Source organism: Wyeomyia smithii, chromosome 1, assembly GCF_029784165.1.
Source record: "Wyeomyia smithii strain HCP4-BCI-WySm-NY-G18 chromosome 1, ASM2978416v1, whole genome shotgun sequence".
NCBI lineage: Eukaryota > Metazoa > Arthropoda > Insecta > Diptera > Culicidae > Wyeomyia > Wyeomyia smithii.
In genome coordinates, this window is record NC_073694.1 from 72,868,923 (window position 1) to 72,895,062 (window position 26,140).

General features: G+C 39.5%; 2 protein-coding genes across 6 annotated transcripts in view; one reads left to right on the forward strand and one right to left on the reverse strand.

The window, feature by feature from the left end:
- The window catches only part of LOC129722684 (PH and SEC7 domain-containing protein), a 125,229-nt gene extending 106,200 nt beyond the window's left edge, over positions 1-19,029 (forward strand). For 3 of the 5 annotated variants that reach the window (XM_055676754.1, XM_055677569.1, XM_055680019.1), the window contains 13 exons: positions 5,792-5,858; positions 6,088-6,141; positions 9,136-9,683; positions 9,741-10,988; positions 11,060-11,943; positions 12,010-12,203; positions 12,265-12,457; positions 12,516-12,724; positions 12,970-13,364; positions 13,420-13,557; positions 13,624-13,925; positions 15,110-15,156; positions 16,721-19,029. In XM_055676754.1, coding sequence (XP_055532729.1) covers positions 5,792-5,858; positions 6,088-6,141; positions 9,136-9,683; positions 9,741-10,988; positions 11,060-11,943; positions 12,010-12,203; positions 12,265-12,457; positions 12,516-12,724; positions 12,970-13,364; positions 13,420-13,557; positions 13,624-13,925; positions 15,110-15,137 — 4,260 coding nt within the window. In that variant the 3' untranslated portion in view covers positions 15,138-15,156; positions 16,721-19,029. The remainder of the gene's footprint in view (positions 1-5,791; positions 5,859-6,087; positions 6,142-9,135; positions 9,684-9,740; positions 10,989-11,059; positions 11,944-12,009; positions 12,204-12,264; positions 12,458-12,515; positions 12,725-12,969; positions 13,365-13,419; positions 13,558-13,623; positions 13,926-15,109; positions 15,157-16,720) is intronic. The other 2 variants (XM_055679186.1, XM_055678368.1) reach the window with 2 other exon arrangements.
- The window catches only part of LOC129730816 (40S ribosomal protein SA), a 441,656-nt gene that overhangs the window by 328,156 nt on the left and 87,360 nt on the right, over positions 1-26,140 (reverse strand). The gene's annotated exons all lie outside the window — the stretch shown is intronic.

Genomic DNA, 26,140 nt, shown 5'->3' on the forward strand with positions numbered 1-26,140 from the left:
CATACATAAAATGCACTATGTATGGTTTTTTCGTAAAGACAAAATTATTATCTACAACTTTGCCGAAGAGGTCACACCGGTCAAACAAACCGTTTTGGGTCTAAAAATACTCGTAGTCATCGATATCTTATTTACTTAACCCTTTTTCGAAAGTAATTCGTAATTTAAAAAAAAAATTAATGACACAAAATGGCATTTCTGGTTCATGGAAATATCTGTGCAAAGTTTCAGCCAAATCAAAAATGACCATTCAAATAAATCTATAATAAAACATAAACTGCTCTACATCTAAGATGTTTTACTCAACGTGCCTGTTCGTAGGCCCCCTCTGTCACCTGCTTGGAGTAAAGCTGAGCTACGTAAGCTGAAACGAATGCGTAATACCAATCAACGACGACTCCGACGATACCGCTCATCTGAAGCGAAAAATGCTTTTCGTTCTTCTTGCGATGCTTATCGGAAATTGAACAGGAGCTTGTACAAGTCGTATGTGTTGAAAGTTCAATCAAATTTAAAGCGTAATCCCAAGTCCTTCTGGAATTTTGTTAACTCAAAAAGGAAATATTCTGCCATTCCACCGACAACATTTCTTGACGACGAAAAATCGAATTCTGATGCTAATACATGTGAACAGTTTGCTAAATTCTTCGCTTCTGTGTTTGCACCGAACATCGCTTCTGATCGTGAGGTTGAACAAGCTGTAGTTGATGTTCCTGCTAATATTATTAATTCAGACACGTTTGAGATCACGCAATCGATGATTACTGCTGCGACCAATAAGTTTAAAAATTCTTTTTCTCCTGGACCTGATGGGATTCCAGCTGTTGTGTTCCGTCGATGTATTGCCGCATTAGTTTCCCCACTCTGCTCAATTTTTAATAGCTCATTCGAACAGCGTAAATTCCCGAAAATATGGAAACAATCATTTCTGGTTTCAGTGTTCAAAAGTAGAGATAAAAGTAATATCCGTAACTACCGTGGAATTACAAACCTCTCGGCAGCATCGAAATTATTTGAAATTATTGTCAATCGAAGTCTTCTGGCTGAAATGAAGTGCTATATCTCTACAGACCAGCATGGTTTTATGCCTTGACGATCGGTTACCACGTATTTTCGGAATTTACGCATACTTGTTTTACACAACTGGAAGCAAAATGCCAAGTGGACGTGGTTTATACGGACTTGAAAGCCGCATTTGACAGAATTGACCATCGTATGCTATTGCGCAAAATTAACCTGCTTGGTGCCTCTGACAGCTTTGTTGCATGGCTCAGTTCATACCTGTGTGACCGATCACTTCGGGTGAAATTGGGGGCTTGCAGCTTAACTCCGTTCGTCAACTTGAGTGGTGTACCTCAAGGAAGTAATTTGGGACCGCTGCTTTTTACAATATTTTTAAACGATGTTAGTCTTTTGCTTGGTGACGGATGTAAGCTAAACCTATATTTCCTAAATGATGACCTAAAACTATATTTCGCCGTGAAGCGCATAGAAGATTGTCACCGTTTGCAGCAGTTACTGGATATGTTTGTAGAATTGTGCCATCGTAATAAGCTGATTGGCAGCATCTCTAAATGCTCTGTAATGACATTTCATCGGAACTCGCAGCCTATAATGTTCAACTACCATATCGATGGAGTCGTGCTCAACAGGGTTGAAGAGATGAATGACTTGGGTGTGACAATGGATAAGAAACTCTCCTTTGTTAGTCATCGTTCGGCCGTCATTGCTAAGGCTAATCGTCAGCTGGGGTTTATAACCAAAATTGCCAAAGATTTTATTGATCCGTATTGCTTGAAAGCTCTGTATTGCTCTTTAGTGCGACCTATCTTGGAGATTGCTTCACTAGTTTGGCTTCCACATCAACTGACCTGGAGTTTACGAATTGAAAGAGCGCAAAAGAGATTTGTCCGAATTGCTTTGAGAAATCTGCCTTGGCGTGACCCACTGAACTTGCCTCCATACTGTGATCGATGCAAGCTAATCAATCTTGACACCCTAGCTCCTGAACAATGAAGTAGATTGTCCCAAACTACTATCTTTACTTGATTTTCGTGTTCCATCGCGTGATTTAAGGACTTCTACTCTTCTCCGAACATGGTTTCATCGCACAGCGTTTGGATTTAATGCCCCTATGTCTTCGATGATACGTGCATTTACTTCTGCTGAAGATTTATTCGAACTTGGTGAGCGTTTCAGATGTTTCTCCAGTCGAGTAGCAAGATCTGCTTGTTTTACATTATGACGTTGACGATAGTGATATATTCATGTTCATTAAGACTTTATGTAAGATGGATAAATAAACTAATAAATAAATAAATAAATCTAATTAATGATGATAATTGAAAATTTTATCCAGTGTTTCACATTACACTGGACCACACAAAACAAAAATGTGTAAAAAAATCGCGTAATTTTGAACAAATCGCGTTTAAAAAGATCGCGTCGTTTTAACGAAATCTTTTACTACGTGGTGTATGTACATTAGAGATGGTCGGGTTTCGGGTTTTCAAACCCGAAACCCGAACCCGACCCGTACCCGACGGGTTCGGGTCGGGTTCGGGTTTGGAAATTTTTGAAAGTATCGGGTTCGGGTCAGGTTCGGGTTTAAAAGAAATAAAATTTTCGGGTTCGGGTTTGAACGAAAAAAAAAAATTCGGGTTCGGGTCGGGTACGGGTTTGAAAAACATCAAACCCGACCATCTCTAATGTACATGTAAGTATGTATGTATGTGTATGTGGGTTTGTATGTGTGTGCGTATGTGTGTGCATATGTGTGTATGTGTTTTTGTATGTGTGTATGTATGTGTGTGTACTTATATGTGTGTATGTATGTGTATCTATGTGTATGTGTGTGTGTTATATCTTGATTCATATACAAATGTTTCCCATGTCACAAATCGCGTCTTTTAAAAAAATCGCGTAAAAAAAGATCGCGTGATTTCGAGAAAATCGCGTAAAAAATCGTGTAAAATAAAATAACATAAAAATGTGGCGGAAAAACTGTACTTATACAACGTATCAGAGGCGTCGCGTGGTTGATTTCGTCACATGTGCACTAGGGTGGGATAAAAAATGAATTTTGTATCCCATGCACTTTTCGTGTTACTTATGCGTCCTATAACAACCGTGTAACTTTTCAGATCGATCGGTGGCACTATATTTTTGCGCCCGATTTTTAAAGTTTCCATACGATTTCATATGGGAAAATTTACTTTTTCAAAACTTATTCTCTAGAGATGTCCAGTTGGCTACCAAAAATATATCAATACATGATATTTGTAGGAAATTTTCCTGGGAAACAGTCTTCTGAAGACCGTAAGACGCTACGATGCTTGTAGAAAAAGTTATTCACCTCAAACTGATTGAATGTTTGACGAACGGCTCATCATTGAATTTTACTAGCAATACTGCTGCAGCATGCTGGTGTTGCAAATTCAATCATGTGATAAGAAATGATATCGTGTAAAATTTATCTTGGAGGCTTCTCCGAAGATACTATGAGCAAAAAGAACGCTTTGAAGCTTACTTTCACGCGAAATTATTTCTCATTCTCAAGCAAGTGTGTAATAGCGTGTTGCTGGAAAAATTCAATGGTGAGCCGTTCGTCAGACATTCAATCAGTTTGGGGTAAATAACTTTTTCTACAAGCATCGTAGCGCCTTACGGTCTTCAGAAGAGTTATTCCCAGGAAAATTTCTGCAAATATCATGTATCGATATATTTTTAGGAGCCAACTGGACATTTCTAGAGAATAAATTTTGATAAAGTGGATTTTCCCATATTAAATCGTATGGAAACTTTAAAAATCGGACGCAAAAATATAATTACACCGATTGATCTGAAAAGTTACACGGTTTTTATAGGTCTCATAAGGAACACGAAAAGTGCATGGGAGCAAAAAGATAACACCATCGCTTTTTCCCCATATAACCGTGTCCCAGTCTAGTGTACCATATTTCCAACATTGTCTGGGTCGATTTCGGTGGATCCCCTATATTTTTGCCTAATTTACAAAGTGTTGCGAACAATCATTTTCGCTAAGCAAAGCTGCATAAATCCTTTATATTCTAAATAAAATAATTAAAGTGAATATTTAATGCCTCCAGGAATACTATTAGTTTGATAAATTTAAAAAAAAAACGTGTGACAACTGAAAATTTGGTTTTTTTTCTACTGCTGTTAAAAAAAAGTGAAAAATTGGTTTAATTCACATGAAGGAATTCGAGAAAGGTCTGTTACCGGCCTTCCGACGAAGCTTTCTTATGATGCCGGGACGAGAGCGTTGTATGGCCTTCAAGTCCGCTTTTCGAATGCATCTCTTGATTCTACCAACCAACCGTTCACAATTCGTTGATCTCCATTTATTTTTGCACCAAAGGAACTCAAAATCCATAGAATTCTTCGATTGGACGACATTGAGGTAGATTTGTTGGGTTACGTATTTGGGGAACAAATGGAGTCGAGTGGTTGTTCAGAAACGTTTGTGTTTTTTGGTGTAATGTGATGGTATTTTATCTGGCCAAAACACATTCTTTTCATCGGTATGGTGTTTTGGAAGAAATGGATTCATAATGTTGTTCAAACATTCGTTCTAATATGCACATTTTGATTGATAGCCAAACCACTAGGTTTGAACCCTGATTTTGACAAAAAATATAAAGTCCTTTTCAGTCCACTACTTTGACCGGTCTTTCATTAATTTCCTGGTGAATTATAGTTGAGGTTTGCAGGAGATACACAATAGAACACAAAAGAAACCGGAAGATTCTTACTTTCCAAATGGTTAACCGTAATTTTTTGCCAAAAATTGTTGAGCAGTTCATAGCGAACTGTACAGTGCGCTTGCGGAATGCTCCTTGTCTCGACGCCATTTTCAACATAACTAGGCATGTACCAACAAAACAAAAAATACTTGCAAAAAGAGGAGAGAGAGCTTTCATATATGTAAATACTCTCATTTCTCTCTGAGCGTGTTTGTTGTGGAGTAAGATAGCCACAAAAAAATTAATTCCAAATTTCTAGTTGTCAACCGTCAAAAACTGATTAGGCAAGCCAGAGTTGCTTTATGCAACTCAAAATATATGTGCAGAAAAATCGTGGTTTTCCAGTCTACCAAAAATAACAATGAATTTCTAGAACAGCACTACTGTTTCAAAACTTTGTTGCTATTATTATCAAAGCATTAGTTCTCATTGTCCTTCACCGCAACCGCGTTCAGCCAGTAAGATCGGAGTGTTCTGGGTGTACGCTTGTCTGACATTGCAGTCTGATATTGCAGCACGGGCTAACTCGCAATCTAGTGCCGCACCTGCCAACAGCAAAGTCAGATGTTGCTAGGTACCTATGCAAATTCCATTTATGGCATACTTTTTCCCGAGTTACGGACGGTGCAAACATGCTGCTTCCACTACTTGAACATACTTTGCGCGTGCTTGCCCGATAGAGTTATGCATGTTATGTTGTACAAATATTGTTACTACATATGCACAGTAGTAGATGTATTGTACCGCCGCGTCAAGAGAGTTGTATAACTATTTTCCTGCATCGTGTCTACCGGTAGATTGAAATTTCGTTTTTCTTTGTGTTCCTGTGAGAGCTTCAATTCCTAGTTGGGTGGATGTTGAATTATTATAATCAATTTCAACTGTGACAAGTACGAAGTACTGGTTAAATTCGATTTTAAATCAAAATTTGACTCTAGAAATATATAATTTGTTTCTAACAAAAATATTGACTACATTCGAAGCTGACTCACATATCTTTTATTTTCCTTTATGTCCCTTTCCAGGTCGAAGCCGGTGATGTTATCGTGAAAGTAAATGGAACCGACGTGCACGGATTCACCACTAAAGATGGTAAGCAAAACTGAACTTTCAGCGCTCCTCCTAATCAAGCCCACGGTTCCCTCCGTTTTCGAAAACCTCTTCATCAGCCCTGAAGGAACACATGCTCTGTGTACCGCTTCTTACATTGTTTCGCACTTTCGTTGATGGCTAAAGGCGCCGCGTCTTATTATAGGGAAGTGACCAATTTTCTCACATTTGTGATGTTTTCTTCTCTTTGTGCTCTCCCGTTTCGTTATAGTGCTGAAATGCCTGCGGCTTTCCACGGATCCAGTTACACTAGAGCTAAAAAGAGGTCAGTATCAAAGAAATTTTCGTGAAAAAAACATGCTATATTGTTCATACGTTTGACCTTTTTATTTTGAACGCGGCATCGCAACCATGTTGATAGTGTGAGATACAACTCAATTTGAACTGAATACAATTTCGTTGGAAATTTTGAGTGTGAATGGTTTAATAGTTGGAACTCGGATAATCATTTAGAATTTAAAAAAAGGCTTATTCGAGAATATAAGTTCACCCTTGAAACGTTTAAAATCCACTCAAAAACAATCTAAAATTATTGTTTGATACCAAGTAATTTAGAAAAGTATGCAAAATGAATATCTCCAAAATATGTTTGTTCCTTTATTTTAAACTTTACTTCTGTATAAAAAAGTGTGACCTCGAAGAATTGTTAGTTTTACAATAAAGGACACCATCGTAAGATGCATAAGGCTACAATGATGCATTCTACTTGTACTTTGTGATCTATCAAACACGTCGACGTGAACCAACTAAACGATGTTTTTAATTTTTTATTATAGTCCAAATCGTTTTATTTTCGTAATCATATAACTTTCATATAATCTCGTTAACGTCATTTTTCTCTACCAACAAGCTCAACAAACTTATCTCTTAAGTGAACCCGCAACAAATGCTTTTTATTCAGTGTTTTTTTTTTTTTTTTTTTGCAAAAGCTCATTGCAAAACAAAACAATATTTATGAGTTCCTGCATCAGATACCATCCACCTACACCAATCCAGACATATGTTTTGCCACCGAATGACGCTGGCTGTACCCGGCAACGTAGGGTGAAGATTACCGCTGCCGTTCGGTAGAAAGATAAGCCGCGCATGGGTCTTTGGGATTATTGAAATTCGAAACAAAAATCCTTCCGTAAAATAACTGATTACGAATTGACACATGTAGTGAAAATATTTTCATACGGTAAAGAAGAAATATCACTTCAAAGCATTTCAAGCCAAACAGCAAGTATATCAAAAATGACCGATTTCAATAAATTGAAAGCTTTTCTGATATGTTGTTCTGTGTTTATATTTTTATCATTTTATCAATTCATTTATTTAACATATATCCTAGGGTACGAAAGCGATCCGGTTGGCTTTGTACCACACCAGGATATAATTTGAGTAGTTGCACGAAGCTAGATCCGGCCAGAAGATCGTTGGTCTCTCGTGTTGCTTTAACAGAGGAAGCAGACGCTTTTGTAGACATTCCTTGAGATAGATCTCCCCGTTTATAATCCCGGTGATCACGAACGGCACCCTCCTTGAACAGATCGCTTGCCAATTCAGTTGTTTCTTGGCAAACTTTGAAAGTTTCGGCTTCCTTACTTCCTCCGGAACATCAAACTTGTGCTAGGCAGTGAAAAGCCGGAAGCTGCCGTTAAACCGCCTTGACGTATGTCTCATCATCCATAAGCATCGTCAGCATCTGGGTGTACAGTTTCCGGGCCCGTGATTTTCCCACCGTATTTTGCCATTCATCACGATTTGGAGCCTCCTTCACTATGAACGTATGCAGTCCCTCTCGGTCATTGGCTCTCTGAATGAAAGACAGATTCAACTTTTTGGACAGATTCCTGACCGGAGCATTAGGATTCCGCAAACACTTTCGCAACACGCTTGTGATCCTGATCACTAATAGAAAATCCATTTTGACTGGAATTCTTCTTCCGTTCGATGCTTAAAGTTTCGTAGTAACGGTAAATCACACGACTTACCGTTAACTGCACGATTCCGAGTTGTTTTCCGATGACTCGATAAGAGCGTTGACGATTTTCCAGGTGCTTGCAAAAAATCAATTCGCGACTTTGCTTTTCAGGTAATGGCATTTTTTTTAATATTCGAAAAACTGACAGCGATAGAAATACGGTTAAAAGAATACACTCCAAACAACTTCTACCCAAATCTTCAAGACAAAATACCCATTGGGTAATTTTCTGCAGCGTTTTTCCCGTGATGCAATTTGATGTGAGACACCCTTTATAACTAAATAATTAGGCTAGAAATAGAGGCTGCATACTTTTACCTCCCGAGAGCCCAATATTTCTGAATAGAGCGTAACTTAGGACAATTGGGAGAATTGGCGAGTTTGGTACAATATTGACCTCATTTAAAAAATCGTTAAAAATCTGTCCACGTGGTATGTGGATGGCCCCTTACACAGGTCATTTTTTCAGGTCATTAAACAAAATGTACATGGTCGGTGACATGACCATTTTCGCTGCCACTCTAGTGTTTTAGTGTTGTTTATTAAGAAAAGAAGAGAACACCGCTCCATTACCTTTTAACCCTTCTCCCTCGAAGTGAAATCAATGTTTGCCTTGAAAAATGGTTTTTAAACTCAGATTATCCGGATTACTGATAAACTACAACTCATGAAAGATCGATTTGTTTTCGAAACCTACTCAACTGTTTTTTAGCTCAAATAGTAATTAGTAATAGTACAAGTTTATAACCAGCAAATTGAGTTAAAATGTCAAATGATTATGGGCGTTATTTATGTACTAGTGTCGTCATTGTTTTTTGCGATAATGCTGCACCGTTAACATTTGCCTGAAATCACTTTATATATTTTTGATGCCGAGTCGTACAAAAAAGTCTAGTTTCAGTGTAGCACGAAAATTGAAAACGAACATGTACGCTTGTTTATGACCCACCCGCGTTCAAGTACATTCCTTCGCATTTTTATCTACAGCATTATATTTTCAATGCTACTATCAGTTACTGCCGCTACACAACATACGCTTGAATGTGTATATTGGGCCACACAACAAGTACACAAGCTAGTATGTTTTGGCCAGTTGTTTGGTTGCTTCGGTGACGAACATATCTGTATTTTTTAAAAGTGCAACGTTAGCTTTACAATGACTGACGGTAGCAAACATAAAAGTGTTATAATAGCCGATACCGAACGTTTTAGTAACATAAATGGTACTTTTTCAGTAACAAGCAGCAACGGTAGAATAAATGCATGTTTAAACATTCACATCTACTATTCCAGATCCCAAAATCAAAGCTCACGTCCGTAAGTACCTGGCCTCGATTAGCAATCAACATCCGCACTCGGAGGGTCATCAGCTGCAGAACTCGAATCCCTCATCGCCAATTTATAACCGTCATTCGCCGGCTTCACCACTGTCTGAGCGTGGTCCAAGTCGTATCCAGTCACCCGCGTTGACGGGTGGCAGTACAGCCGGTCGATACGGCCATCGAGTTTGTACTTCCGATCCATCATGCCGACCATCTCGCATTCCGCAAGCCGTACAGTCAACCAAAAATTCCTGGAGCGCTCCGCAGTCACCACACGGTTCTAAAGCCCTCCGCCCTTCACAGATACCGACTGCTAACGGCACAGTCGCGCAGCAAAGCCATCAGTACAGCCATCAGTATTCGTCATCAGCATCGGCGTTCTATCAGCAGTCTCAATCGCAGCAACAACAGCCGCCGCCGAAAAAAGGCTTTGAAGCATTCATGATGACCGGTGATTTGATTCTGAATCTTTCGAGAACGCCGCAGAGCTCCGGAATACTGCCGCAAGCCAAGGCAAAGGTAATTTATTATATAGAATAAGTTAATCGGATATTTTACAAATACCATCTGTTACAGATCGACAGCTTGCGGGACTCGCCCAATCACCGGGCAAGTACAAAGCGGAAAAACGGTGCGATTGCACCCCACGCCAAATGTGATTCGTCTCCGTCGTCACCATCGAGTGAAAGCTATTCGGAAAATCAGGATAAACTACATAATCAATCCCAACTCGAACAATCAACGAAAAAGAGCCGGAATCAACTGCAACAGGCGATACAAGATCAAAACGATCAGAACACGGGCAGCTCGATAGAGTCTATAGTCAACAGTAGCAGTAAAAAGCTCAGTGGAATCGGCAGCAATCATAATAACAATCACAACAACAACCCGTTCATCGAAGACAGTCATAACAACAGTGGTTCTGCGCATGCTGCTGCTACCGGTGGCCAAACCATTGGTAGCAGTAGCAATAGTGGAAGTAGCGTTGACGCGGTAGACGAAGAAGAAGAGAATGCAGATGATCTTATGGATTTGGGAAGTAATCGAACAAACACAAGTGGCTGTGTGTCATCCTCGTTGCTAGGAGAACGGAACTCTGTTCGACGTGACGTTCGCCAGGGGCAGGTTGGCAGTAATAATAGTACCGGTAGTGGTGCTTTAGTGGTAGGTCCGGCATCTAGCATTGTTAGAACAGGAAGTGATAGTGTCGACAGCAGTAGCACTGCTGTGACAAATGGCGACTTACGACACTTCCACAATTCTACCAGCGGTAAGGAGAGAAGCAAATCATCTTCGTCCTCCGGAGGTGGGGGTACGACAGTCAAGAGTGACAGTTCACCCGAAATGAGCTATTCTGTGCCAACATCACCAACGTCTCTCTCTGCTGCACCTATTTTTGATGGATATTCATCCTCATTGAAGAAAAAGGAAATGTTACTTGCGAACTCGGTTCCAACCAGTCCGGAATCAGGCTCGCAGGAAATTGTTCGTCGCAGCGGCAGCGGCATTCACCACCCACATCATCATCACCACCATCATCACCACCAGCATCATCAACATCTCAGTAGTAACAACCAATCAGTAAATAGTGGAGGTGGTGTAATAGCAAGTGGTTCTGTTGTTGGTACCAGTGTGAGTGGGTCTGCGGCCGTAGTACGGAAATGTGATGCTGCTGGTTTTCGAACCAGCCGATCAGAGGATCATTTACAGCAGACGCAGCGAGATGGTGGAATTGGAGCAGTAGTGCCAATAGACATCGACGAGGATGTCAATAGTTCGCTAAACACATTGCTAGATACCCGACATGATTCGGAGGAACCGCAGGTATGTATTAAAATTACTGAAAGATACTCCATTAAAAATATATTAACATGCTTCTTTTAATTTGAATCCAGGGCTCCGATCACGATCGAATAGTATGGACCTATAATGCCCCAATATCGCAAACCAATGGCGGAGGCGGAACCGTAGGCACTGGAGTCATAACTTCCCCCATCTCGCATTCCAGTTCGATGAGCTCGTCGCCGCAGCGGTCAGCCAGCGACAGTCCTGCGTCGCCAACTTCTGTTTCTTCATCTGTGATGTCCTCTTCGGGCGGTTCCAAGGGTGCCAACGATAACACCCACAATGGGTATAGTAACAGTGGCTTCGACGGAGGCCGAGGGGGAAACGGTACGCACAGTAATCTGCAGAGTTTAAGTTGCCAGAACGGTGGTGGTCTGGGTCAGAATGCAGGGTGCGGAGGAACAATGGATCAAAGCGTTTCGGAAGCGGTGTCAAATATTTCTAGCCCGGACTATCAGGATGAGCACGATTTACTGAGCACTCGCGATTTAGCCGCGATGACAATCAGCGATCCTAGTGATTCTGATTCAACGATTTTGGTTTCTGAAACAACGCATCGAGTGCACGATCGCGATCGTGACCGTGATCATAAAATTGTGATACAGGTTAAGGGAATGCAGCAACAATTGCAACAACTTCAACATCACGACGGTCTTCGGTATTCCGAGCTCAAAGATTCGGAAGATGAACTGGCAACACTGACCGAGGATATGCAAGCGATGTTGACAGGACAAGACAGTAGTCAATTTGGAAATGGCAGTGGTCGTGAATCATCACCACCAGTTTCGGATGATGGAAGCGACGTTGACTCGTTGCATTCGTTCCACTATTCTCCGAAGGCTGTGGATCTTCCGTCAGCCGAGCGTTTGGCCAAGCGCTTGTATTATCTGGAAGGTTTTAAAAAGAGTGATGTCTCGAGACATCTTAGCAAAAAGTATGTTTATACACAGTGTTGATTGAGAGTCTATCTATTTACTAATCAATTTATTTTGTTTTACAGCAACGATTTCAGTCGTGCTGTGGCTGATGAGTATTTGAAATTTTTCCTATTCGAAAGGTTAACACTCGATGAAGCGCTGCGTCTATTCCTGAAACAATTCTCTCTTTCGGGTGAAACACAAGAACGAGAACGCGTGTTGGTACACTTTTCCAAGCGTTATCTCGACTGCAATCCGGGTTCATTTAACTCACAAGGTAAACAACCGACAATTGTTTTTGTCAATCTACTAGTGTAAACCAAAATACCTTCTTTTAGACGCCGTTCATACCTTGACATGTGCAATAATGCTACTGAATACGGATTTGCATGGACAGAACATCGGGCGTAAAATGACATGCTCAGAGTTTATTGAGAATTTGAGCGAACTGAATGATGGTGAAAACTTTCCGAAAGACATTCTCAAGCAACTGTACCAGGCGATTAAATCGCAACCACTCGAATGGGCATTGTAAGATATTTCCTCGTTTCGCTTCATATTGTTTTCTCATTTAATTTTTATCTCTCAGGGACGATGAGTCTCCAGATCAGCAAAAAGGTGGTGTTGGCCGAAATGAGGGTAACTTGGGTGGAAACGGCGGAGGTGGTACCGGTGGAAGTTTACAAGGACCCCCTGTGGGTCAAAATCCGTTCCTAGATCCTCCGCAGCCAGCTGCGATCGAGTATAAGAAAGGTTACGTAATGCGGAAATGCTGTTATGACACGAACTATAAGAAAAGTAAGTATTAATCATCTACCATGGCAGTGGTGTACAGTAGAATTTTGGATGCGCTTGTCTAAAATCTAAAGTTTTTAACAATTTTACCTTTTATTTATCAAACTAACAAACCCCGTAGACTACTTCACCTGGCTATAGAAACACTCTCTTGCATGCACTAAAACCTACTAATATGCACCAGTAAGATTCCGCGAGTTGCAAACCCTTCTTTCCACTCCCAAATCACAGTCACGCCTATGACGCAGGTTGTTGTGCTTTTCTTACAGCGCCTTTCGGTAAGCGGTCATGGAAGATGTTCTACTGCACTCTGCGCGATCTGGTTTTATATCTGCATAAGGATGAGCACGGTTTTCGCAAGAACCAGATGTCGGACAACGTACACAATGCTATTCGCATCCATCATGCTTTGGCCACCAAGGCTAGTGACTACACCAAAAAACAGCACGTCTTTCGGTTACAGACAGCCGATCAATCCGAGTATCTGTTTCAAACCAGTGACTCTAAGGAACTGCAGTCGTGGATCGATACGATAAACTTCGTTTGTGCATCATTCTCTGCTCCGCCGCTTGAAGGTGGTGTCGGTAGCCAAAAACGATTCCAGCGGCCACTGTTACCCTGTACGCACACTAAGCTGTTGCTGGTAAGTTCGCAAGTCAATTCGGCTTTATAAGTTAAAATGACGTTGTTTTTCACAGCGAGAACAACTGGCATCCCATGAGGAGCAGGTCAACAAGCTTGAAAATTTACTCGCTGAGCACAAAAGGTCGTCAATTCCAACTAAAGGATTAGCGTTGCAAAATTATAAAGAAAAGGAGGCTTATTTACTTTACGAGGTAAATTTAAATTTAATTCATATAATTTGAAACTACGATTCTGTATTCTTACTATAATACTTCCAGCTGAAACGCTACAAAACCTATTACTACCTCCTCAGTTCCCGTATGAACTCGGATCAGGCGCTGGATTTCGAGAATCTGCTAACGTTGGGCGAAAGCAGCGTTCTGATGGAAACAGATGAAATATTGCAGCGGAATCGGCAAAACTCAACCGGTGCTGGTAGCTTCGGCAGCGCGGGCGCAAACCAAGCAATCATCCAGCAGCAACCACTTAGTCAACAGAGTCAGCAGCAGTTTCAACTGCAAACCATCGGATCGGAAACCCACAGCTCTGGATCAATCGGAGGCAGTGTGGCATCCAACAGGTACAGTTACCGGGCGGCAATATACCGTTCCGAAGCGCAGCAAGATCTCGGCTGACGGGTGATGGGCGTATTTTCTGCGTGTGTGGTTTAGGGCTTCCCTTTCTTCGCACTGTGCATCATGGCTGCGTCTACGCCTTACTTTTGGCAATGCAATTGTGTAGTATGTACTTCATCCGCTACGGTGTCTATCGCTCTTTCGCTATTCTATCTTTCTGGCTACTATTTAGGATTAAGCTAGTACACTGTTGTGAACACCTATCTGTATGTAATTTACTGTTAGATATCTAATAGATTGTTCCTATTATATTTTCCACTATCGCTGAACGAATCTATTCGTGAAATGAGGATGAAATAAGACATATTTTTGTATGGTATTTATTTACATCGATTTCATTTGTCATTTTTTACTATGTCAATAGCTTGATTGCATCGTTTCATAGTCCTCGTTAGTGTGATACTGTCTGGGTATGTTTGTGATCGAGCGAGTGCTGGAAAGTTGGCGTCTTTGATATTTATCAAAGAAATATTTGCATTTGATTTGCATCACCTGCACCTTTAGATGAACGATTTTTTTCTAGTATTAAGTTTCGTTCGAAACTAAGGTATTGTGTTCAAGAAAGTCACTTTTTGCACTAGCTTTAATTTGCAATTTCCGTTTACTATGTTTTTATTACGTAGATTGACTTGTCTTTTGCAAATGAATAAAGCTTTTGCGTAAGTTATGTTGCCGAACTCTGAGCAGATTAGAAAATTAAGAACAGCTTCGTATTTGTTTCAAAACAGGTTTTCACTTAATTAAGCAGATTGTTATGACTTTAGTGAAAACTATACATGTTTGACCAAAAAGCTAGATCACCATAAATAAAAATCCCAACAGATTTTTGGCTTGCACTTTAAAGACGACTGAAATCTTTTGAGCATAGATGGTAGAAGCTCAGCTAAGTCTAAAGTTGTTGGAAAACAAGTAGTATTGCAAACAGCATACGACGTATTAATTCGGTTGAAAAACCGCGTTTACATTATTGAATATAAGGACAATGCCGCATGCTCTGGTTACAAAAATAAAACAAACCTTACAAATATTAGAAATCAGTAACACTCAACCTATTCAAAACCTTTTCAATATGTACAAACTTAAAATTTTGGTGCTTCTTTTTTTCATCAAAAATTTGTATTTGTTTCAGGCGCACAAATACAATGCAAGGGTTTTGAATAGTTCAAACCTAAATAGGTAGGTATATATTGTTTCATATGTTCCCGGTTAAGTGAAATCGCTTCCGACGCGGATGGTTCGTATTTAACTGTATGACTTTAGAAGAAGTCCTTCGGCCTGATCAAAAGGTTCTAAAGCCTTCAGCCCAAAAATTAAATTTCTAGAATTAATTTGGCAATGGAAATTGTAATGCGCAGTGCAATAAGCAAGGCAGACAGTGTATTTTGTTTATCCGTGTAACAGAAAAGGGTAGATTTTCGGATAATATTCTTTAGGCATGCAACATTTTATGTGAAAAAATTGCAAAACTTGAAATGATGACATTTTTGCTAGACAACGCTAAATCTGGCTCATTGTCAAATACCTGGCAGATTTTGGGATTTGTTTGTTTGTCTGAAATTTGGCAAAATCCAGAAATGAGTATACAACAATAAAGTAAATATGAAGAGCTGTACAATTAAAACAAAAAAAAAATACATTATAAGCGTGGAAAGGACGAAAGATTTTTTAAGGTTGATTTAAAGTATTATGCTAGAAGCGTAAAATTATAACTGCTGATGGCTTTTTTAAAGGGGGTTTGCTAGTAGCTTAAGTATTCATGATAAAATTTAATGTTAGTAAATAATAAGTTTGTGTGGCCAACCACAAATGGTGACTTCTCAACACTATATCTGCTGATGGCTTGTTTTTCATATTTTCATCACCAAACTTCCATTTGATTTTTTGGTCATTTTATAGTTTCGTTACGTGTATTTTCTGCTCAAACAGCAATTTTACCCCCAATATTTATGCTGAAACACTATTTCAATCAAACGCACCATTTCATTTACTATACGTTAGGTATATTTCATACATTAGTGCTATTTACTACAAGGGCCTCAATCGTGATCGTGAATTAATCGTGGTTTTATGTGAAGTAGGTGATAATTGCATACAATAAAATCGCTCGAAACACACACGTTTGCAGTTTATCTGTGTCCTACAGGTTCTATACTCAAAATAAAACAAATTCTATTACCGAACAGTCAGTTCTGAAAATTGTTAATAAAAGAGTAGGAATCAAGCCAACGGTCTTTCATACTGATTTTATGCTTGGGCCGACTGTCAGGTACATATTTTGTTACGCATTGGTCGAAGTTCATAACGAACATAACAAAATCAAGCCCATATAGACTTTGCTAGTGGTGAATTATAGTAGAGTCAAATTTGATTTGGTAAACCAGTGAGTTGATTCGAGATACGTAGTTGATTGTGATTGTGCACCGCCGTATCTAAAGCCTGTTGTTAGTATTGGGATATAGAGATAGGATCGCGGCTTGGCTCCTACGGAGAGCAATTGATGCCATATAATAGCACTATAAACATTGGAGTTAATAGATTAGATTAGAAGGAATATGTACTTAAAAAGTCATCGAAATTCTTTATAAGCGCCTTATATCTGCATGTTTGTAGTTTGATTCATATTGAATGTACTCTTTTTTGCTGTCTGCACAATTGGTGTTGGAGTATTTTGGATTTTCACAGATCAAGGCTACCCTGTGTTACCTCATGCCATTTCGCATTTCTCTCTCTCTCATTGTAGGAATGACCGAATTTATAAAACCTGAGACGACCCCCTGTACATTACGACTGCCTTTTACCAGTACCAGAACAGCCATGTTTATGAACAAAACGATTACCACCATATCCGGAATGTAGAATCCCTGAGCCCTGGTGGCAGTATGGCTACCGGTGAAGCAACCTCTTGTTGTCCAACCATACTGGCTGCTATGACCGACACCCTACGATCCCTTTCCTATCTCCTGCTTCCGCAAAGCCATGTTGTCTCGATAGGCGGCAGTACGGAGGAAAATGGCCATGCACCTGCAAACGTGACTGCGCCCTTCTACGGCCACAATGTGTGAGTATCCGTTTCATCCTGATTTCCTTGGGTGTCTAATGTTTCAGTAAGCAACATCACCTGAAACACTCGGTGTTGTACATGTTGAAATTGTTACATATGTATATGGTTAATTGTTGTGCTATCTGACAATTCAAGTCGTTTGATTTCCTTAATCCCACAGAGGGAAGTTGAGTGTTAGGTCGATTGACGAATTTGGTTTGAACAGTTTTATTTTTAGTTTAGTTCGGTTTGCAAAGGAGATTTCAAATCAGCGCTTTATTTCTTTAATGCTGCACATTAGATAAAAAAACGTTTTTCGACATAATACTTTCAACAGAATGAATGAGAAATGAATGAATTCCGAATCGATGTCGCTTTGTTGCAGTATGTTTGAGCTAAATTAGTTTCATAAGAGTATGAATATCGAAATTATAAATATGAGAGAAAAAGATTTTTCTTGAACGTTGTAAATTTTACAATTAAAAATAGTAACTAATATATGGACAATGGCATTTTATACATCCATAGTTGCATGCTACTGAAACAGAATACAGCATAAAAAAGTCGTTTACATAATTCGACTTTCAGTTTGATTGGCCGCCGATGAAAAATGGCTGAACAAATCGTTGTACTTGTTGTACTAGTTAGCGAACACCTTGAATTTAATGTCTTCAAAATGTATCCGCATGTAAAATGAGAAAATGATAATAATTTACTGCAATCAAGTGCTGCCAAAAGGTATTGGGCGTCCAGTTAACTATGCTAACCTTCTGCTCATGGCTCAAGAGATCAATATGAAAGCTCCACCTGGTTCTGTTGTTGTACAAGTATGAGTATTAGCCGCTCCCTCTAGTACTAGTCTTATCAAATGATGATCCTCACGTAAAAATAGCAGTCAAAGAAATGTGGTTTGTTTTCGTAACAAGATCGATTTCTTGATCTCAAATATCCAGGCCTAATACAACAAAGCCTACTCAAACAAATACAGAACGAAACTGTTTCGCATTAAAAACAACAGGAAAAAAGCATTGATCACCAATTTTGTAATGAATTTGTTGGATGTAAATCACTCGTATGTATAAAATTTTATACGTGAAATAAGACTATTTGCAGATTCTCCAAAAAGAAAGGCAATTGTAAAAACTTGTACGTGTCAGTTCTTTAAAAAGATTTACATTGCAGTGTGTATAAACATCTCTAAGGAATAGGTATTTATTGAAGAAGATAAAATATAGGAGTCAAAAATTATTCAAGAGAAAAATGAAATACATAAACGGAACGCATCAGATTGTTTTATATATTCATATATAATAACATACATATAAAAATCATCCGATTTTTATCGTAAAAAAAGCGAGAAACAACAAACAGTTTGTTGGCAACTTTCAGTCCTACCAGAAACGAATACATAGGTACGAAAATGCCCCGAGAAATCTAATCTTCCCTCTAGAAGGTAATACACTTCGCAGCACGGTAGTAATAAAAATAATGATGTAAGAAAAACTCCTTGTAAAAACAATGTTTGAAAACAGTGTAATACTTGTCAAAAATAGGAGACTGTCTAACCAACTCCGTTTTTAAGGGTGTTCTCGAAAAACTCCGAACAGGTTTATTCGGTGGCAGATGGATCATGATTTTAAACCAAACTTCTTAACGACACATATATACATACGCATACACAGATATATATCTACAACCCGTATAGTGCATTATCCGATTCCAAAAGCTGAAGCCGTGCGCATCGGAGAACAAAAACAGACACTCATGCCCCATGCAAAATCATGCTTTGCGGCGTATCAAGCATCTAAAGTTTGAGCTGGCACATCCGAAATTTATTAAAAAAATACATAATATTCATTAAATAAACCCCGATTGAAAGAATTAAACAAACAGTTTATATAGTATTATTCAAATACATCAATTATACTGGAGTGGGAGAAAAAGAAATACTATAAGGCAACAACAGGAAACCAAGTATGTAAAATAAACCGAAGAAAGTTACAAAAACATGTTTTCAGCATGTTTCGTCATCCTCTCTGGATAGAAAATGTGAGAAACTTCCGCTCTGTTGCGTTGTTTTTCTCGTTGTTCGACCTCGTATGGCAATAAAATTTACGAGTCGATAACGCGTATCGAACCGGCGCCAATCGAAGTGCTAGATTAGATTGAGACTAGTTCCGGTGTATTATTTTGGGTTTTGATTCAAAATTTGACCACCATTTGTCCCAACGAAGATTGTCAGGTGCTTGGTGATTACCCTGTTGTTGTGTGTAGCAGTGGGTGGTTGATTAGCTGTTGATCGTAAAGCACACTAGTGTAAAATAGTAGGGTTGAACAGGTTTGACTATTAATAGATATCTTATAGAAGCTTTGAGTCGTAATCGCTTTTCGGTATTTGATTACGACTCAAAATTTTATACGAACTAGCGGATTGAAAAGATAAATAGAGAAAATCGAAATACATGAAGGAGTGTGGCATTTTTTTTTTTTAAGGTTGCTTTCAAACTTCAATGTTTCCATTAATAATTGTGATGTTGAATGATTGCAGCAGTTATGTTCAATCAAAAAGCTGGTGTTGATTTATTTCTTAAATGCATCTGTTTACAAATTATTTTGAATTGAAGTTCAGTAAATTAGAAGATACACATCCGATTTTAAATTAAAACTTAACACTTTTTTCGCGGTTTCACAATTTTTTTGTTGAAAACGGATACACTTGTGTTGTATTCTCCTATTTTGGCATGCTTTTTTTCTTCATCTATGATTTTTTTGGCATGCTGTGACAGTTGATAATTTCAGCTTGATTTTCTGTTAGTAACTTACTTTAAACTGATATCTTGAATAAAAAAATTGCTTTTGAAAATTGTTGCTTTACGTGAATCTCGTTAAAGTGTCGGACTGCAATGACCAAGCTGTTTGTCCGAAGGAAAAGATGCTCCAAGTAGGGCTTAATCCATTCCCGGCGGAGAGAAATCAGATTTTACCTCGAAAAATGACTTTCAAACTCGTATTACTTAGCAACTACATGCACAATTAACACAAACTGTATTGCATATTGTAGATCGATCTGTGCTCTAACCGTATTAAATAGTTTCTTCGTTCAAAACTACGAGTATACATGTTAAGCTGCAATCAAATTATGACTGTGATTTTCTTCAATCTGGGAGCAAACTAATTATTTCTACATTACAGCAAACATCCAGTGTTGAACAGCACTTCTAATTTAGATATCCTTTCCACATAAAAAGGGTACAACCCAATTGAAGTAAATCTAGCAAGCAGTTTCCCAGTAAAAATACCAACTGAAAATACGCAAAAATTCAATCGATCATTTTTGGTTTGAATGGAATTTTGCACACATTCTTGACTTAGCAAACTGAGTATTTTCCACAGACGGAAATATTAGTTAGACTCAAGAGCAAGTTTCTAAAAGGGCATAAGCATTTTGGCATAAGTTTTACTAAAGCATCACAGCTCAGAAATCTTTGGTTGTCCAGAAAAATTGCTCGAGAATGGATTGTAGCAAACTATAAACGCTTTATAAAAACTATACACCGTGAGTTAATATTTGTTTTGATCGAAATACATTATAAATATTTTTTTTTATTTCACAACAAAAAATAGTTGATTTTTTTCAAAGAATATTTTTTATCAGGGGAGAAACATTGAAGAGTCGCTGTATTCGAAAATCTGATTTCCTCTTGAAAATTTTGGTAGAAGTAATCGGCTGACCAGACGTACCGTTTTGAACGGGACAGTACCGTTTTTCGACTGTTTTCAACCGTCCCGTCTTTTTGCCATTTTGTACCGTTTTCGGATACTCCTTGAAAAAATCTTGAATAGAGCTTTGCATTGAAATTTTCGTAAATGGAAAATAATTTTCCAAGCAGCCAGGATTTTCTGATATTACTGAGTACGTTTTGTGCCTTCCTGACAGTACCGCACCACTGGAAGGACATCTCCTATCGTGAATTGATGAAAAAGTCGCGATTGAAAGTTGAGACCATGATAATTGTTAGTCAAAATCTCGATCATCATGTGACAAATTTCAGGAATTCATTGCAAAAAATCACACTCTTCAGGATCGGGCAAGTTCATCAAAGCAATGAATAATTGCCTATATGCTTTGGTTGGTAAAAATTTTCAAAACTCAATTTTATCATGTGTCCCGTTTTTTGAACCCATTTGTCCCGTTTCTATCCCGCGAAAATCTGGTCAGCCTAAGAAGTAATTGCGCAAGCACTTGAAAATTCCTCAACTCTCTCATCGGGACATCGGAATGCTACTCGGTATCGCGCAGTCAACGGTGAGTCGTATGATTTAACGTTACTACGAAACTCTGAGCATCGAACGGAATGAGAAATGCGATCAGAATGGATGTTCTATGTCTATATAATCAGGATTACAAGCGTGTCGTTCGTTCAGGGATGTGACCAAAAAGTTAAATCTCTCCAAGTCTTTTGTTCAGAGAACCAAGGACCGGGAGGGACTGCATACGCACAAAGTGCAGTAGGCTCCAAATCGAGACGAATGGCAATATACGGTGGGAAAATGACGGGGCTGGAAACTGTACATTCAGATGCTGAAGATGCTGTACATCCAGAAAGTTTGCCGAGAAATGTATGACTTGGCCAGCGATCTGCTTATCGATTCATAGCTGCAGCTCGTCATGTTGTCTGCTGAGATCCCGCAGGTCGTCTTCCACTTGATCGAGTCACCTTGCTCGCTGCACGCCTCGTTGCAGCCGGGTCGTTATCAAGAACCATTTTCACCGGGTTGTCGTCCCATATCCTTACGACATACCCAGCCCACTGTAGTCTCCCGATTTTCGCCGTTTGAACGATGAGTGGTTCTCCCAGCAGCTGATGCAACTCGTGGTTCATCCGCCCCCGCCAAGATCCATCTTCCATCTGCACTCCACTGCAGATGGTACGCAGCACCTTCCGTCCGAAAACCCCAATGGCAACGAGCATGCTCCAAGTTTCGTGGCCATAGATGGCTACCGGTCTGGTCATGCGGCGGCTAATTTTTATTTGAACGGAGCGTCCTCCGGAATCCAAAGTAGGCACGATTTCCTGCGACAATGCGTCGACGAATTCTCTGCTGGTGTCGTTGCCAGCAGTCACCAGTAAGCCCAGGTACACGAACCCATTTACCACCTCGATTTTGTCACTGCTAATATGAATTCGTGGTGGAATGTTGATACTATCTTTTCTGGAACCTCTTCCACTCATGTACTTCGCCTTCGATGCGTTTATGGTCAGTCCAATTCGTCCGGCTTCATCCTTCAGTCTGATGTACGTCTCCGTCATCTTCTCAAGGGTTCCTTCTATACAATATCAATGTCATCGGCGAAGCCAAAGAGCTGAGCAGACTTCCTAAATATCGCACCACTCGTGTTGATAGAAGCTCTACGTATCACATCTTCCAAAACGATAATGCATCATAGTCTTAGTCCCAACAAAAACTCTTAAAAGGCGTTAGAGTTCTTTCTCGCAACTAAGAATGAACAGGAGAATGTTTTTTAATAAAAAGATCTGTAATGAGACTCATTTATGAGATGTCGACCGGAAATCCTGTAGCGCAGTTGGTCAAGTCTGGGACAACTACATACTAGATGAAATGAAAACCGCCCTCACAGAGGTCACAGGCAAAAGTATTCGAGCGTTGCACACTTGCTGAATAATGGTTCAGACTGCAATTTCCAGAACTGAAATTTCTCTTTTTCTACGGTCTCATATCCAATCATTACGCACAGGGAAAGAAGTACTGCAATCATTATAAACGAAACTCACAGGAAGAGTCATAACGTTACGGTAAAAAATGGACAAAAATTGCCGTTTTAACTATCATGGGTTAACCTCCACATGCACTGACAAAACTACCGAGCATCAATCTTATGTCGTTTTCGTTTTTGCGGTGTACATTCACACGTATGTGTCAAAATCAAAACAATAAAAATGTGTCAAAATCGGTTTGCTTTGATTATCGTTCTTCGCGTGTCAAACATCAGGTTGGATTTTATTTTGTCAAAACATTTGCGAAATGGAGGAAATTTTAAAGCTTTTGGAATCATCATCGTCCGAATCCGTACAGTAGCACAAACGCGACAAAAAGACAATGGCGATAATGACCAAAACACAACAAAGTGACAGCTACCTCTGGTATTACGCAAACCATTGCAACTGCTCGAAGTGTTTTTTTTTATCAACTGCAAAGTGTAGTCCGGGACGGTATAGTCCTGCCGCAAAAACGAATTCGACATTAGTAACTCATGAGTCAGCAAAAAACAATTGACAGCTGTATCAGTCGAACTCTTACCGTGATGGCAAAAACAGTAATGCAACTCCGTTCAGTATTGTGCGCTTTCAAAAAACGGTACCCGGTCGCGTCGAAATCGGATATCGTGCGGCGGTTTGTGAACACCGGATTCGCCCGTTCTGGCATCTATAACAGCTTGGCACTATTGAACAACATTCATAGCATCGAAAGACAGCCCAGTTCCGGACAGCCGACGATTCTGAACCACAAGAAGCTCCAAAGGATGTTGAAGAGAAAGACCAAGGGAAAAGTGGCTACATCGCTGCGTGCGCTTGGCTGGGAGGTCGTTACAACAGGCCAAACAGTGAAAAACTACCTGGCGAACATGAACATACAAATCAGGAAGCTGCAGGCAATGACACATTAGATGGTCAAGTCGATTTTCTAGGCAAATCGCATAATTATATACCAAGTTCCCCAAGAAGGTGCTGCTGTGGCTGACAATTAGTGAGAAGGGGATGTCAAAGCTGCGGACTGGCCGTGAACGGAAATTTTTTAGCACGAAGTGCTTGCTGGTTCACCACGAAACACCATGAGGCCGAAGACGCGGTGTATTCGGTGTATCGAGGATTCCTGGGCAAACCTGAAGCGTGAGATGTACTCCAACAATTTTGACGCAAAAACTGAGGAAAAATTGATAAATAAAACGAAGAAAGAACTCAAAAACATGCCTACACGTATGTTTTCGTCCGCCATGGCGCATGTTCTGGTTAACTACCGCAAGGGCGTAGAATTTTGTGCAAGTAAGCTAAAATAATTCCCTGCAATGGGAAACTTATCAAACTCAATTATCTGTCTTAGTTATTTTTTCACCACCATACAAAAAAAGTAGATTTTTTACCGCAAACGTTATAACTTGGAGGAGGTATAAGTTGAGAAATTATGTGTCACTACAAACGTGAGTGGGAAATGTTATTGTTAATACAATGATGCCAAATTCCATTTGCTTGTAACCGATATGCTCGTAGGCTTCTTGTTTCAGAAAAAATACAACGGCTAATCGGGTATATTAAAATGAGAATCTAAAGCAGTAGTGGGTGTTGTAGAGAATGCACCAGATACGTCTGCTGGAGATATATAGTTTCACTATGTCTGAATGATACTCAGCAATGGCGTACCGTGACTGCTGACACTCGGGTCGAAAAATTTTGGGTGTCACCCTTAGACACCGGGGTGTCATCCCCTAGGTCGCAGTGAAATCATCTTGCAAACAATAGGAGAAAACGTATATAAATTTTGTGGGTGTCATCCTTAAGGAATAAAGGGAATAAATTTATCTTGTAGATCTCCAGTCTCTGCACATCATCTCGGTTCCGGAAATATTCATTTTGGGTGCTACACGGCCATTTCTCTGCGCAAAAGAGCGAAACCAAGCATGACTGGAAGTCATAATCTTTGAAGTCAAAATGGCGCCTGGAGTCGACTTCTAGTCTCTGGATATCATCCCAATTCAAAAAATACTCATGATCCTTGACCTTGTTGTCAGATCTGATTAGTCGAAATCTGCTTTCAAAACAAGGCTCTTCAATTTCCAAAAGTAAAAAAGTAAGTATATTAAAGCGTTTGAAATTGGATAATTTTAATGACGCTCTCGTTGTTTTCGGTGTATGGAAATTATAAAAGGGTAATTCATGTATTGCGGACAAGTGTAAGAGGTTATCTTGATGACAAGATTTGAATCATTGAAGACCAATACTAACCAAACCCCTCCACTCAAATTTACTCTTCCGTGCATGAGGGCATCGTTGAGCTTGAGATGGAGCTTAAGCGACCGCACATTTTGTAGTTGCTCCTCCGTGATGTATCTGAGCTAGCAAAGTAAAGAACCACCGTAAGATTGCTTATTTGGGATTTTCGTCTCAATACACAGGCGGCTTCTTACGCTGTTCCCTACCCTATTTAAAGCTGATTGCACCACCCCACTGCCGGAATTTCACAAATAGGATGGTATCTGGCCATTTTAGGCTGTTTCACAGAAATCGGAAGTCGATTCCTGGGCTCTGGTTATCATTCCTGCTTCGATTAGTCATTCTACATTGAAATACACTTCAAAAACGAAGTGAATAATATTAGTTAGATCAAATACGTTGCGGAATTTAACATTTTTATACATTTAAATTCCAGACAGTACCAATGAAAAGGTTTTAAAGGATTTTCCAATAGTAGTAAATGAGCAAAAATATGTATTAAATTAATAGGATTGCGATAAGAAAACTAGTTTGACAGTGTTGACTCTTTATTAGCATTCACAACTTCTTGAAGTGAGGTCGGTATTTCTCTTTTTCTTTTGATTGTGGCTGGAAAATGGAGTCTATTTTTATGAAACCCAGGTTACTATACAACCTTAAGAACAAAAGTTCTGCTATTCGCTCAGAATACTGGTATGGGGACTATATCCTATAATTATGTAATAAAACCTGATAATACAACCAGCCTGTCCAACATATCTTACATTTCCAACATATATTATCTACCCTAAATGGCTTTGTGGCCGGCTAATTTGTAGCGGCAAAGGTACTAAAATGATCTGTTTATATAAAGAACGTCAATATCTCTACGATTTTTCCAGTTCTTGCTATTTTTGGCAACAAGTGTATATGCTTACAAATGAGTAGGCACTTCTTCCAAAAACCATCTCAGCTGGGCCTCGTACCCGTGTAGGTACGTGGATGTGTGGCGAAATCTATTCGCAACAATAATTACGGCATGGTAAACTTCTCGTATTACCCAATTGCCGTAATATCTGCGTCTTCCAATCAAGTCGTATAATCTTATCGAATATCGTTTCTACTTTCGGGT